Source organism: Equus przewalskii, chromosome X (genome assembly GCF_037783145.1).
Source record: "Equus przewalskii isolate Varuska chromosome X, EquPr2, whole genome shotgun sequence".
In the NCBI taxonomy this organism is placed as follows: Eukaryota; Metazoa; Chordata; class Mammalia; order Perissodactyla; family Equidae; genus Equus; species Equus przewalskii.
Window position 1 is genome coordinate 120,236,075 of NC_091863.1, and position 15,548 is coordinate 120,251,622.

Consider the following 15,548-nt stretch of genomic DNA (forward strand, 5'->3'; position numbering starts at 1 on the left):
GGGCTCTCTCTGCTCACCTCTGTTACATGGGTAGTAAAGACCAGAGACAGAAAAGCATAAGTTCAGGATTTGTTGCATGAGCTCCCAGGATGATTAAGTCTAGAAATCTACAAGCTCCCAGAAGCCAGTGGAGTTATAGTATACAACTATAACCTTCCAAATGCACATGTACCTCCTGAATCTCTGTGGCAGAGATTGAATCAGTATCCAGTCCAGTCAATAATTTATAAAGTCAGAGCAATCACCTGCTTCTTGCAAAGCAGCTGACTATCTATGAGGGTTAGTCATAATCTGAAATCCTTGCTCCAGAGCCCCGTTGAGCTATGGTGATGTCATGGGGTAGCCAACAACATGGCTCTTTGCTCCAGTGTGAACGAAGGAGGACAGCTGGCTGGTCCTCTCCGTGTGCAAAGAAGGCGCCTCTGTACTTCCCAACTCGGGAGTTACGTGGGTTTTAGTCACTCTGTAAGTCAGATCCAGGTCTGTACCCCACCTTGCCACTGTGTAGTGGGTAAACCTATCTCCACTTCCTTGTCTTGTAAACTAGGGACAGTCTCCAATGCACGTGCGCACAGAGTTCAGTGCCCAGCACACAGTGCGTGCTCAGCAAATGTGTTAGCTGATGCTAGTTTTACGGTGTGATTATGATCCCTCCCTGTTATACCAATGGGTTTTAGTAACCCAACAGGATTGAAAAAGGCTGAGTAGATGTGCTTAAATTAAGGTCAAGGCTCAGTTTATCATTGACATTCATCCCAAAAAGAGTCCAGCACAGCACTCACCAGATTGTCATCTCCCAAATGCCTGGGACATCATGCCAAGCTCAGACAGAGTAAAGTCGATTGAGGTCTCCAAGTATTTGCTGAGCCCTTGCCTGTGCCAGGCACTGTCTGGGCACCAGAGGGATTTAGAGGTGACTAAGACTTGGTCCAGCAAGGACGTTCAGTCAGCCAGAGGTGTTCAGCCACAGGAGCTGAACCAAAGGAGAGGCAGAATTCCCAGGGTGGAGGAGCTCGATCTTGAAGGCCGTGCAGCATTCCCAGGGTGGAAGCTTAGAGAAAGGACATTCCAGGCTGGGTGAACCAAGGAGCACAAGCACAGAGGGCCGAACGCATGTGGCAGCCAGTCTGGAGAGCTCTGAGGAGATCAGTGTGACGGGAGGGGAGAGGACAGGACACTATGCAACACACAGCCTGGCTACTGAGAGGTCAGGTAGCCAAGGGATGCAGAGCCCTCAGAGAAGAGCTTAGCAAGATGTGCTTCCGTCCCTAGGCAGCCGCAGGCCATTGGAGGACTTTTCATGGGTGGGGCCCTGGGCCAACATCCTTCCAGCAAGCTGTTTGGCCATCATGCGAAGCCCAGGGTCCAGGGTACTGAGTGGGTGTGAGCTCTGTGAAATCGGGCACCTCTATCGGATACTACCCATGCCATGGTCTATTTCTATGAAATTTGAAGTCATGTGGAACCAGCCTACCAGTTACTGATTGACTTGCTTCTCCAAGATTTTCAATGATTCCAGAGAGAGAGAGATGGATTTACCTTATGTTTGGAAACTTCTAGGAGTTGAAATGTCCTAAAAACCTTTTCTTTGGAAGTTGGGCCTCATGCCTATAGGGTATGGGATAAGCAATTCCTTTTCCAAATTAGATAAAATGGAAAAGACGCACGAGCATCAGTTATAAGGCCCCTTGTCGGTCTGAGTCAAGACTGAATCTCATCTATTTTATTTGTTTCGTTTTCTAACTGGGGATTGCGAAGTGCCTGCCTGTCTGCTCCACTTGACTGAGTCGCTCCAGGCTCACTCCCAGTTGCTGCTGAAACAGAACTGCCCACACTGTTGGGACATCTTCCGCCACTGGGAATTTCCATGTGCCATCTGCAGTTTTTTCTGCCTGATGAACTACTGGGGCACTGCAAGCGTATGCTAATGCTGACGGGGGGTCCTGTTTCTTGACCCATCCCTAATATCCTACAAGTCACATGAAGCCATCAGGGATTCCTGCGCAGAAGCTTAAAATGCTTCAGTTCCCTACAAATAAGCCCATTCATTGCTTATAGACTGTGTTGTCATGGAGTGAGCAAGCAATCAGAAGCCTAGTAATATTTGCATATTGGGATTATAAAAACTCCAATGTAGCTACAAAATAATGTTTAAAATTATCAAGGAGCTAGGTATGCAGGCATAAAGAATTGTCAATTGTTGAAGGCGACATTTCAGCTCATGTTCCAGCTGACCTTGATCCAAGGACAAATTGGAGCTTACTGAAATGAAGCTGCAGCTGGCCAGTGAGCTCAGCTCTGTGCTACTGAGCCACCGTCAGAAAGAAGAGAGGGTTCGTTTCACAATGCACTCTCTGCTTGATAAGAATATTTCGGGTTGTTTTTTGGTTTCAGTTTTGTTTTGTGGGAGGAGTGTCGCTTCTAAAAGTCTCTAGGTAGTTAGGTCGCCTTCCTAGTCCCATCTTTAAGTATTCATCATTTGTTCTCAAAAATTTGTCTGGAACCCCCTTGTAAAGCATCACCCATACTTTTCTTAATGGCATATTTTAACAGTTTCTACATTTCAAAACTTGTTTTCCACGTGGCAAGTTAATGACTGGACACACACGCGCACGCACACACACACACACACACACACACACACACACACACGCACCATGGCAAACTCTATCTGAGCATGGCAACCAGGCAAACCTGGGTTTGCATCCTGCTCTGCTGCTAACGAGTTGTGTGACTTTGGGCAACTTAGTTAACCTCTCTGAGCCTCAGTGTCATCTGTGAAATAAGGACAGTGATAGCTCCTGCCTCATCCGGCTGTATGGGAGGGCTGAGTGAGACTGAATATTGAAAGCACTTGGGTTAGGGCCTGGTGCGCAGCAAATGCTCGATAAATTCAGTGGTGGCGATTTTTACCGTTCTTTCAAATAATGCATCTGAGTATCTCCTGGCCCATCATCCATTGCAGAGACATGCCTCTGGTAGGTGCTTAGTAAGTGTTTATTGCAGTGAATTGAATTGACTCAACTGTTTAGCTTCGCCTTGGGGATAAATATTTCCCTTTCTTCTGGGATGTTCAGTAGGAGAGGCGGACGATCACTCGCAGCTCAGGTGTTAAGAGGAAGGCAGGGGAGCCCGAGGCCGGTTCTCGTAGAAAGGAGGACTGCTCTTGCAGGCAGGCTCCCTCTCCTTGGATGGCACTGTGGCCAAGCGCTTGGTGTGCCCGTCAGGATGCCAGGGCTATAGCAGCAGCTCATTCGAGTCCTGAAGTCCCGAAGCTTTCTCTGACACGATTATGAAGTGTGAGGTTTTCTAATTGCCTTCGGCTTGAAGAATTGGGTCATATGTTCAATTCTGGTGAAATCCCTGTCTTCTAAAACGTGATGGCAAGGGGAGGCCCCACCCACACCCGAGTCCTGAAAGCTTCGGGGCCCCGGCAAGGTGAAGAGCAGTGAGGGCTGCCGCTCAGGATGGGGCTGTTGTGAGATTGACGCTTGACTCTTTGGTTTTGCAGATTCCTCCGCATGTCCACACACACATACCTACAAACCAGTTTAGAATTGTGCGCTCTGTTGGGGAGGGCAGGGGGCGGAGGGAGACCGGCATTGGTCAAGGCGCTTGCCAATGAACCAGCTGTCTGACCTAGCTTTACTCCCGTTTCCAGGAAGACAGTGACTGATCGAGGCAGAGGATCCTTAACTGAGATCCACGGATGGGTACTAAGTGGTCCAGAAAACCCGTGAAGCTATATGTAAAATATTGGTGGGTTGGGAAGAGGGAGACACCACTGTAAGTGTTTTTTCTGTGGAGAGAGACCATAGCTTTTAACAGATTCTCAAAGGTGTCTGTGACCCAAGACAATTAAGACCGCGAAGCTGCTTGGTTTTGTTGCCCCAGGCCAGTTGGTGTGTATAACCACAGCACCCAAACGACCCAGCTAGGCAATCAGGGCAGTGACGAGATCAGTGAGAATCATTGTGTGGCCAAGCAGCTGATGGACTGTTCAATCGGTTGTTGTAGACTCATGTAGACAAAGCCTGCAAGCTTGGGGAAGCCAGGCCCCCCCAGGTCAGCCTCGGGCGACAGCCCCCATCCTGCCAGGCCCTGGGGAGCGAGTCCTTCCTGCCCGGCAGCTCCTTTGCTCATGAGCTGGCCCGAGTCACCTCCTCGTACAGCACCTCAGAGGCAGCGCCCTGGGGCGGCTGGGATCCGAAGGCCTGGAGGCAGGTGCCCGCTCCACTACTGCCTAGCTGCGACGCCGTAGGTAAGTCACTTCCCCTGAGCCTCGCTTTCCTCATCTGTCAACTGGGGTGCAGTCCCCTGCTCAGCCTGCCCGCCTGCCTCACAGGGTTGTTGGGAGGAAAACAGGAGGTGACAGCCCATAAAGCTCTGCACACCTATGAGGGATTTCTAGTGCTTTCTCTACTGTGTCCCAGCCAGTCTTTGGCAAAGTGACCACCCAAGCGAGCAGAATGCTCCGGGCACCTCAGCCTCAACTCCAGGGAAATGAGTGGGGAATGCCCTGGGTGCACTTGCTCCCTCCCTGCCGGACGCCTGCCAGCACCCCAGTTCCTTCCCTGCCTGTCTGTCCCTGTGGCCAGTCTGGGAGCCTGAGGGGTACAGGGGCTGCGATTCTGTACCTCCAAATCCCCCCAGTGCGTGCCTGCTCCATACCCCGTGGGTGCTCAGGAACTGCCTCTCCCGCCAGCCATCTGCTGTGGACTCCGCACCCCGCGGTGTTCTCTGACTCCACCCAGGACTCTCGCACCCTCTAAGTGGGAAATTGGATCGCCCCACTGGAGGACTGGCAGCCTGGGAAGGGCAGAGAGAAGGAACCCAAGTCAAGCCTGTCCAAGAGGGCTGTGAGATTGGATCATCCTCCAGAGTCTGGAAGGAATGGCTTGACTTGCCCTACAGAGTCACGTTAGTGGTCACGAGAGCAAGATGGTGGACACCAGCCAGAGTGGGCCTCTACAGGGAATTTCATTTGGATCGTGGAGTTGTTGTTGTTCTGGCACATGAAATATCAGTGTGCACAGGATGCCTGCCTTATCTGCAGAGAAAACTGGAGAACTGAGCGTTTGCTAAGTGATAGTGATCAGAAGATGGTCATCAAGCTGAAAGGGCCTCCGGGATTCTGGCCTTTAATGGAAATGCTGCTTTGGTACGTAGGGCCTTGCTCTCTTCCTCCCGCCTGCCCTGGCCTGGAAGAACAAGCAGTGCTTTCCATTCAAGGCCTATTGATCTTCCTCTCTCTCTGTTTCTCCCCTTTTCACTCACTGTGTACTCTCCGAGAAATCTTGTCTGGCACAAAGCTGCCAGGGAAGCAGAATTAGCAAAATGGATGGGGACATCGTCCACTCAAGATGTCGCTGTGTTCCACCGGGTCTGCCCTGCCCTTCCCTGTCCTCAGAAGTCATAAAATGAGAGGATCCCAGCTAGCTTGCCTTGCGAATTCCTCTCCCCGACATTGTGCTGTCTCTTCCCAAGCCAGTGCCTCCCACTCAGCAGTGGAGGGCAGGGCAGATGCTTGGCCCCCAAATCTTCCCGAAGAAGCTTTGGAAGTTGGGCCCACCTGGAGGGCTTTCAGAGACAGGACCTTGCCAGCTCAGTCGGTGACGCAGGAAGGCCAGACTCAGTGCGAGATGCAGGACGCAGGCAACACGGGAAGAAGAAAGGCGAGCTGCAAAGACATTTGTTTCCTCTGCCCCAGGATCACTCCCAGCAGTTAGACCAAGCCCTTCTGGCCCTAGGTAGCCCTGAAACCCCTGGGATGGAGGAGGAGTCAGGCAGTTGGAGATCAAGTGGAAAGACGAAATGGAAAGCGTAAAAGCTCACCTACAGCTCTCTGCCGTTCGCTTTTGATGGCATTGATTTCGTGAAGCCCCTAGAGACAGCTTCAGAGGGGTCAGACCCAAGGGCAGCACCATCACGGGGATGGGGGCATCCCCTGGCTCCTGCTCTGGAGGCCCAGAGGGGCCAAGAAAGACTCCAACAGGTCACTGCTGCCCCAGGTTTCACCTGGCTTAGAGAATGGTGTGCCAGGTTCTGAGTCGCCTTCAGGGTCCCCTGCTGACCCACTGCTGATGCCTTCACTCTGTCCAATTTTCTTTAGAAGACGTGTCACCATCTGGAGTGATCTTTCCTGATCAATTTACTTGTGTCTTGTCAGTCTCCCCCTCCATTGTAAGCTCCATATGAGTAGAGACACACAGTGCTGTCTCCTTTCCTGGGACAGGGCCTGGCCCATGGCAGACCCATGAGAAATGTTTGTCCACTGACTGACAGAGGGACTCACTGGGCTGCCAAGTAAATAAACCCTGTCTTCCCATCTGGTATTTGCGCAAGTTCATTCTGGGGGCCCCAGAGTTAGTGAAGCCCACGTCTCCTGGCTGCACTCTGGCCAGGGAAAGGTGTTGAGAGCAAAGGCAATCCAAAGGGCAGGTGTTGCGGGCCTGGCCCAGTGGCATAGTGGTTCAAGTTCGCACGCTCCGCTTCAGCCCGGGGTTCACTGGTTCAGATCCGGGGTGCGGACCTACGCACCACTCATCAAGCCATGCCGTGGCAAGCGTTCCATGTAGAAAGTAGAGGAAGAAGGGCACAGATGTTAGCTCGAGGCTAATCTTCCTCAACAAAAAAAAAAGAAGACAGGCGTGGGGCAGGCCCTCCCAGGTCTTGGCCTCAGTGATGCACACACAGGGAGGAGAAGTGGCCTGATGATACACTCATCACTCCCGATGGCCCTGCCTCCTCTGGAGGCACTCTGGAGAAACTGAGTCCCAGGCTCTGAGGAGAGACAAGGAACCAGTGAGCCTCGCCTGCTGTTCGCTGTAGGAAGCCTCTGTAGTTTCTGAAGGACACCTGAGGGGAGTTTTCGGCTAAGAGCAGCCACACCCCCCAAACAGGGCTTCTGATGGAAAAATTTCTGTTGCCTCTGTCCATGGGCCATGGTGAGCCAGAGCCCTGGGTCTGAGGTGTGCCCATCCATATGGGTGTGGGAGCCTCCAGAATTCAGGTCTTGATCTTGTGGTCTCCATGCAGAATGCTGTCTTTCTGCCATTTCATAAGAAAATTCAGAAGGGTGGGTGAGTTGTTTCCACACCTGGCTCCCGAAAACTACAAAAGAAGATGCTCTTCCTAGTAGAGTAATAAACAAACAAACTCATACCCTAGAGCTCTTTAATCTTTGAACCCTTAATACACAGCTGAGTGCCTGCTGCTGCATGGCAGGCTGGCTCTGGTTGAGGGGGCGCTCACGGGGCAGTGTCTGCTGGGAAAGGAGGCAGGAGTTTCCCAGTGGCAGGGGCGGAAAAAGAAATCTCTCCCTCCCTCCCTGCCCCTTCCACCTCCTCCTCCTCCCCCATCCCCCTCCTCCTCCTCTTCCTTGTTTTCTTCCTCCTCTTACCCCTCCTCTTTCCCCATTCCCTTCCTCCTCTTCCTCCTTCTCTCTCTCTCCTTCCCTCCCTCCTCCCTCCCCCCCCGCCCCCCCCCCCCCCCCCCCGCTTCTCTCTCCTTCCCTGCCTCAATGTGCTGTACAAAATACCGCTTTGGATCCATTCCCCTCTGTCCGCTAGAAGCCATTCCATCGGGAGCCCCTTCCTAGTCAGAATGCTCTTCTCCTGGGGATCACAGAGGGAGTAACTTCAGTCTGAATCCGGCTAAAATCTAGGAACCCTTTGTGGGCGTCTGTGTGTGAGTCCTGCTGATCATCTGCCCTTCTGCCTCTGGCCCGTCCCCCATCCAATTAGATAGTCCCTTTGCCTGATTCAGTGGTTAATCAGGAATGAGACCGTTCTTCCCCTGCAGTGCTGAGAGGAAGCAGCCAGGTGATTGCTCTGGGGCTTACAGGAGACATTCGCCCGTGGTGGCTGAAAGGGTGAAGCTGACACAGTGCCTGGCCTTGCCCACTGCTGGGCCCTGGGTTGGGCAGTGGTGGGGTTTGGGTCTGGCCCTTCACCTCGCCCTCCTGCCTGGCGCTCACAGATGAACGCGAGACCTTCCACGAGCCCCCAGAACAGGCGGGGGCTGTGCAGCTCCCTGGGCGTCAGTGTGAAGTTCTAGAAAGGCAGCCCTAGGACTTTCCTGGTCGCCATCCTGTCTGAGACCTTTCTGCGACTGTGGCCACGGGGCTGAATGTGACTGGGGGCAGGTGTGACAGGGAAGAGCCGGGCCCTAGTTCTCTGGGAGACTTCCTGTTGACCCCAGCCCCAGGCTCACGACAGTGACCACCATGGGGGAAGCACACCTAGGCACACACAGGGCCCACCTGGAGCTGCCCTGTCAGTGTCACCTGGCACAGTAGGACCTAGCACCATGACAATTGCAGCTCTAGAAAAAGGAGTCCTTTGGTGGCCTCCTCCATAACTGTGCTTATGGAAAGCCGCAGGTTGCCTGGGCCAGCCTTCACGAGTGTCCGGCACCAGGCAGCAACTTTCAGCCGCCACTTCCTCCTGGTCACTGAAAACGTTTGTCGTTTCCTGTTTTCTCCATTTTCCAACGATTCTAATTGTCAGTGTCAAAAGGCAACAACTGTTTTCTTGGGGCTTATCTTTGGAGCACATGGATTCAGAACAAAGGATGGGGGCCCTGTCTGCAAAACAAAGGAAGCAGCCTCCTCGGGAGGCTTGGAGAGAAAGCTCGGGCTCACTCTGCCAGGGACCACACGACCGGGCAGGGGGCGGAGTGCCGGCGGGCCCCTGGACGCAACACCCCAGGCGCGTGAAGAGACCCCTGCTTGATGGCGGCGCCCCAGGACGCCGGAGGCCCACCCCCAAGGCGAGGTGGCAGCTGCGCTGCGTGGACTCGGGAGTTTCTGCAGCCGTGCCATTGGCCGGATTTTCCCTTAAACTCTGGATGCTCTGGATTTCGTGCTTCCTTGGACAAACGTTCGCCAACATCTCGTTGTTCCTGTAACCCTGGACTGTTTGAGAAGCCTTTCTTTCATCTGGCAGACACTCCCCAGTGCCTCCACCCTTGACTCCTGCCCAGCCCAGCCTTCCGTTTGTTCCTATGCCCTGGGGGTCTTTCCTCTCTACCTCCGGCCCTTTGGACTCTCCTGGCCATCCACTGCTTTTTCCTTGGTCACGCTCTAGCCTCCACCTGCCCCACCCTCACGCCTGTACATCTGCGTTACTAGATGAAACTAATGGGGCAGCCAGTGGGGCCAGAGTTAGGATCCGTGTAGACCTAGCCAGCCACAGGAGCCAGTCCCCAGAAGCAGGCTGGAGAGGCGGGAGCACTGGGTTCATGTTGCTTTGGTCTAGTCATTTAACCTCTCTGAGCCTCAGACGTCACCTCAGTGAGCTGGGGACCAAAGATCTGCCCGGATCCCCCAGGGCTGGTGTCAGGGACCAAGTGAAGAACAGACGTGAAAGTGCTGCCTTCTGAAATGCCCACCCATCCCAAGCAGCTCGGACAGACCCAGTGCTCCTCTACGCCTGATGGTGTGGCCTTGAGTGCTCACGTGGCCTCTGTGTTCCTCAGTGTCCAAAATGGTAATGCTGGGATAACAGCGGAGCCCACCTCGAAGGGTTGTTGCCAGACAATGTGAAGTACTGGGTGTGGGGTGCTCAGTATGTGAGCAGGCCTAGAGGCGGGCGTGTCCCCACTGCCCATATGTCAGCAGGCCCGGGGGAGGGGGCGAGCGCCCGGACAGGAAGCAGGCTCAGGGCGGGATGGCGAAACCGCTTGTGGTGTAGTCCACCCAGTGCCATGTGTTCGGCCTCTCTGCCTTGGCAGGAACTGAGGCTAGGAGCTGCCGCCAGGCCTGGGAGCTGGGCACTGTCCCAAGTGCAGGCCCTCCACCCCGCCCCTGACCCACGCCTGCCCCGCCGAGCACAGAAGAGCAGGCCCAGGGGCAAGCAGTCCGTGCTGTGGAGCCAGGTCTCCTGGCATCTGGGGGGACACAGCTCAGAAAGTGGACCTGGGCAGGGGGCTTGCTCCCTGACGGAGCTGCCTAGGTTGTCGGTACAGTAGTAAGCAGGCTTCTTGAGAAGGGGAGAGAGATGGTAGTGAGCACTGGATTGGGAGTCAGTCCTGGGTCTCAGTCACAACCTGGAACTGAATGGCTGAGGATCTCAGGGGGAGGCGTGACTTCCCTGGGCCTTCATCCGGTTCTTTCCTGGCTGTTCCCTTGAGCTGCTCCCAGACTCAGTGCTGGGACTGCGGCCCTGAAGCTCGGCTCCTCCCCTGCCCACCCAGCTTGGAGATGGAGACCGGAAGCCAGGCCCAGTTGCCCATGCTGCAGCCAGTCAGCAGAATGAAGGGAAGCTGGCACTGAGCGGCTACTTGGGGTGTCGGACAGTGCATCCATCTGACCGTGTGATCATCTTGCTGTTCATGCCAGGACCACCCAGAACAAGCCTCGGCCCTTTTTCCATGACAGCCCTGCAGAGGCTGGGCACCTCCCACCACAGAGCCCAGAGTCTGCTCTGCCCCAGCCCTGGCATCCCTGGTTTGCTCAGCCATTCATTGTCTGCGTGGTTTGGAGTCCAAACCCTGTCCCCGTTGCTTAGTGTCCTCTGGATGCAGCCAGTTCGTCTGGGTCTCCCTGAGACTGGCACGCCCAGACTCGTGTCAGCACTGTAGACGCGATCTGGCCAAGGCAGAGTAGTGTAGGACTGTCACCTCCCTCCTTCTACATACTCTGCTTCTATTAATGCAGCCTAATGTTACATTTGCTCTTTTGGTGATCACATCTCACTGCTGACCCATCCTGAGCAGAAGGACATCCAAAATGCCTAAATCTTTTTTCTATGCGCTCTTGCTGTTAAGCTCTGTGTCTCCCGCCCCATCCTATGCTGTCGCAGTTGGTTTTTTAACCCAGGTGCAGAATCCTGCTTTTATTTATACCTGTGGAATTTTGCTTGGGAGGGTGGGGCATGCATGCAAGTGTGTGTTGGTGTGTTCACTCATGCTTTCTGCTACACCAAAGCCAAGTCCTGGGTCCCCACACAGCGATCCCAAGGCTAATATTTCTCGGTAGCCATAAGCTAACATGTCTTTTTCATCTTCTGTTTAGCAAGAGAAACAGAGATCAGGTCTTATGGCAATGACCCCTGAACAGCGGAGTACATGTGTCGCCCAACAGATGAGTCAGTTTCAAGGTAAGTAGTTGAGGTCCATAGTCCTAAAGGGGTGGGCCAGAGGGTACCTAGTGAGGGTGCGGTGAGAATTGGTTCCAGAGCAAGCAGTGAGGGAGAGAGGAGAGGTCTGGAAGTCAATGAAATAGCACCCAGGTTGGATCTCTCACGCTGAAAGCTTAGGTAGGATCGCAATTGAAGGCCGGGTCTTAATGACTCCAAAATCACTGTTTGATTCAGGAGATTGATTAAACTGAGTAAGGCGCCTTACAGCAGTTATTCTCAATGGGAGAGAGGTACACCCCAGGGTTCTGCGCCTGCCCTTCTTCTCCCCAACCCCCCATCCGCCGCTGCTGGAGTAACTTCCGTTCTAATGGGGTCCTGGGCCATCTCTCAGGTGTGGGCCATGAATATGGGGTTGGAGAAGCTCTGCCTCAAGGAGACCATGGCAAGGGCTCCCCAAGCCTCAACAGATAGCAGGGGTCCCCACCCGACCACGGCCCTTATGACTGTAATCAACATTTACTGGTCAGGATACAGCTATTAGCGAAAACCAGGCATGGGCCCTACTTGGTGGAGCTTTCTGACTAGCCGGGGAGACATGCGTTAAGCAACCCTTAGCAACCAGTAGTGACACTGGGCCAGGCCAAGGGTACTCTCGCTCGGGGGCTCAGGAGAGGCTGCTTGCCCTCCAACAGGTGTCAGCATCTTTATTTTAGCCCAGTGCCACCATTGCAGCATTGCTCCTTCATTCTCGTGCAAAATCCCTTGTTCCTTGGGCCTAATTCCAGCTGAATGTACCACCTGCCCAGGCTGGAGTGGCACATCAGGCTTCAGCTGCAGACACAGGGCAGACAAGTTCCAAGCAGGCCAGTGTCAACGGCAGGCATGTGTCAAGGGGCGGGTGGTACCAGGCCTGCATACGGAGAACTGAGGAGGATAGCAGACCCAGCCCCTCGCCCTGTGGAGCTTACAATCTACTTGAAAGACAGACAGATAAGCTGGCATTTTCAGTGCAATGTGATCTGCTCTCGGTGGCGGGGCCAGGGGTGGGCTGTGAGCACAGAAGAACTGCAGTCCAGGCTGAAAGTGGAGGAACAAGGGAGTTGAGAAGAGTTGAGGTGCAGGGGACGCTTAGTAGGAGCCCGGGGCAGGAGGTGAGAGGTCAGTGCTAGGCTGGCAGCTCCTCGCCAGCAGCTGTGGCCCAAGGTGAGGACACCTTTGGAACTCATTCCCACTTCTCTCTTTCTATAGCCGTCCAAGAGCAAGTCACCTCCAAGTGTAGCCGGACCAAGGCAAGCCCCCCATCCAGCCAGCACATGATGCCACCCAGAGCTGGGCTCCTTCAGAACCCTCTGAGTCCAGGAATGACCCCACCCACCAGGCACCAGAGCCGTGAGGGCATGGGCATGATCCCACCGACGCCAGGCAAGCAGCAAGGAATTTTCAGCTCCCGCCCCCCATTTCCCATACCCCCCCGCTCAGCCCAGAACCCCCTGGGCAGCCTCAACTCTGTCTGCCGGCGTATGCAGATTCCCAGGGCCACTCCCTCAGGAGTACCCCTGCCTGGGTTCTGTCCCAGCCCCCTGGGCAGCCAGCCCCTGAGTCCCCACCAGCTCAGACAGCCCTGTGTGCCAAGAATGTCCACCATGTTCAACAATGCTGCATGGGCGGCGGCGGCAGTAGCTGCTGCGACCACAGCGAGCTCTAGGGAACCAGCCCCAAGCCAAGTAGATAATAGCATCCAGCAGCATTTTGATAGCAACTCAATGTTCGCCAAGGCACCCGTGAGAGTGCCCCTGGTGGCCCCAGCCTTTCCATCGCAGCAGGCAGTTGTGCCCCCCAATCAGGTAGCCCCAGGAGGCAGGCCTGGCCAGAAGGTGAGTGCCACCCTGGCCAACCCCAGCTTCAGCCTGCTGGGCAGCCAGAGCCTCAGACAGAGCCCGGTACGGGGTCCCGTGCCTGTGCTGAACGCCACCAAGTCCCTCCAGCAGGGTATGGCCAGCTTTGGTCCCATGAGTCCCATACAGGGCATTGAGCCACCAAGCTATGTGGCCGCCGCCGCCGCTGCTGCTGCTGCCTCTGCCATTGCTGCCAGCCAGTCCCCAGGCCCATTTAACAGGATGGGTACCCCTCCTGAGCTGCCACCCTACGACTTTTTGCCCCAGCCCCAGCCCCCACTGAACGATCTGATTTCCCCACCTGACTGCAGTGAGGTGGACTTCATTGAAGCTCTCTTGAAAGGCCCCAGCGCAAGCCCAGATGAAGACTGGGTGTGCGACCTGAGGCTGATCGATGACATTTTGGAACAGCATGCTGCTGCCCAAAATGCCGCAGCCCGGAATGCGAGCCAAGTCACCCAGAATGCTGTGGAGCTTTAAACGCCCCTAGAAACCCTCACGCCGGCATCACTCTAGGCAGCCGCGTGAAGCCACAGCAAGTTCACTGCTGGCCTCACAGCCACGCAGTCGTTTCCTTGTTATAATTCGAGTGGCATCAGCCCATGCCCATCCCTCGCTCTACCTGTGACAAAATGGAAAGCTGGTGATTTTTCAAGCTACCTGTACATATTTGAAAATTTTGTAAATGGTTTTCCTAAACATTAATGACAGAAGTATTTATACTTCGTTTTGTGACTTTGTAAATAAAGTGACGGCTTTCGTTTCAGTAGTTGTGTTTATTCCGCATTGTTTGTGTTTATTCTACATTGTTGCAAATACGCAGACTGTGCTGTTCGCTCCAGTGACACCTTATAAGCCAGGTAGCCGAGTCGCTGATGGTATTGCTGCAGTGAGAGATGTGGATATGACCAGGAGGTGTTGTGCAGACTGACACATGCCAAACAGAAAACCACTTGGCCGTTTATTTCCATTTTCACAAAAAGTTCTATCGCCTTGTGTGATTCTTAGTCTCCTTTGCAAACCTGTCGGTCTCCGCTAGCTCCCTCCTGATGAGCACCACAGCAGAAGCCGTTTGGTCGTCAGTGTCCGCGGAGGACACTTGCAGGGCTGAGAGAGTTCTGTAGGTTTAGGAACGGGGAAGAGAGCGTGTGAGCTGAGCACTGTCTTTACCATCCACCTTGAGAATCTCGCGTGTCCTCCCTGTATCATCCAGACGGAGAGAAAACCTGGGTTTGCACTTCTCCAGCGGCACCTTTGCAGGGTGGAGGTGGGACGGTCATGGTTCGAAGCCTTTCAGTATTTGTTTTGATGTAAGGCTCTGTGGTTTGGGGGAAGAAAAGTCTGTAAACATTAATAGTTGATTTGCGGTTTGTCTTGATGGTTTCTATCTGCAATTATCGTCATGTATATTTAAGTGTCTGTTATAGAAAACCCACCTCCACTGTCCTGTAAACTTTTCTCAGTGTCCAGACTCTGTGTAATCACATTTTAATTGCCATCTTGTATTTCGCCTCTACATTTGAAATCTGGCGTCTGTTTCCAGCCAGTGCGTTTTTTCTTCGTTCTGTAATAAACAGCCAGGAGAAAAGTGCCTCTATGTTTTCATTTCTCAAGGGAGCGTTCTGTCCCTACAAACCCCTGTCAGCCAAGCCTGCAGTGCCTTCGGTTCTTTCAAAGGCAACTGAATGTCTTGTGCATCAGAAGATGCTGCACCCAGGAGTGAGGGGTAAGCAGTCTGTGTAGCATGCGCTGTGATCGTGTCGCGTCACAGCATAGAAACACATCATTTTTGACTCCAGCCCCTCATTTTACAGAGGAGGAAATAGAGGGGACAGGAGGCCACTAAAGCAACTCTGCACTGGGGGCTGGAGACAGAGGGCGCCTCGCACTGAGAATCTAAACTCTCCACACCATTATCCTCTTCCCACTGAGGCATGGCAGACCCAATTAAAGATCCAGCTCCTCCCATGGAAGGGATGCCCATATAGGGTGGCTGGAGGTGGGAGGGACCCCAAAGCGAGTAACATGTCTGCTGCACAGGAGAGTGAAGTACTGTCACTTCACAAAGACAGCCAACAAGCCCTTGGTGAAGTCTCTGGGCAGCTGAGCATCCTTGGGGTGCCTGGTCCCTGGAGAGAAGAGGTCTCCCCAACTCCCCTCCTCTGGCTCCTCCTCCAAAGCCTAGGCTAAATTCAGCGGTGTCCGTCCTGAGTGCTGGAGCCAGAAGAGCTCAGCGGGCTGGGGTGCAGGGTCCACGGGGGTGCAGGGGGCAGGTCGAAGTCCCCATGGCTTGGCTTCAGGTCCAGGACTGCAGTGGCAGGAGAGTGATAGCTCCAGTTTGCCTGACTGTCCCACCTCTGTTGAGCTCCACCCCCTCCCTGGAGCCCCGCCCTCTGGAATCCCACTTTGGCCCTTTCCATCCGGACCTGCTGCGGGATCCCAGCCAATCTGGAGGCCCCGCCCCGGCCCCCTCCTCCCTCCCCCCTCCTCCCCTCTCCTCCCCACCAGCATTTGCAGCCAGCAGGTTGGCTGCTGATTGTTTCAGATTTAAACTGCAAAAAGACAACAG

At 54.2% G+C, this 15,548-nt stretch overlaps 1 protein-coding gene across 11 annotated transcripts in view; it reads left to right on the top strand.

Annotated features, from left to right (window-relative positions):
* MAMLD1 (mastermind like domain containing 1) overlaps nucleotides 1-14,567 on the top strand; it is a 224,647-nt gene extending 210,080 nt beyond the window's left edge. For 6 of the 11 annotated variants that reach the window (XM_070606167.1, XM_070606168.1, XM_070606170.1 and 3 more), the window contains 3 exons: nucleotides 4,018-4,261; nucleotides 11,018-11,102; nucleotides 12,333-14,567. In XM_070606167.1, the coding sequence (XP_070462268.1) occupies nucleotides 4,018-4,261; nucleotides 11,018-11,058 (285 nt within the window). In that variant the 3' untranslated portion in view covers nucleotides 11,059-11,102; nucleotides 12,333-14,567. The remainder of the gene's footprint in view (nucleotides 1-4,017; nucleotides 4,262-11,017; nucleotides 11,103-12,332) is intronic. The other 5 variants (XM_070606161.1, XM_070606163.1, XM_070606162.1 and 2 more) reach the window with 1 other exon arrangement.
* The last annotated feature ends 981 nt before the right edge of the window (nucleotides 14,568-15,548 follow it).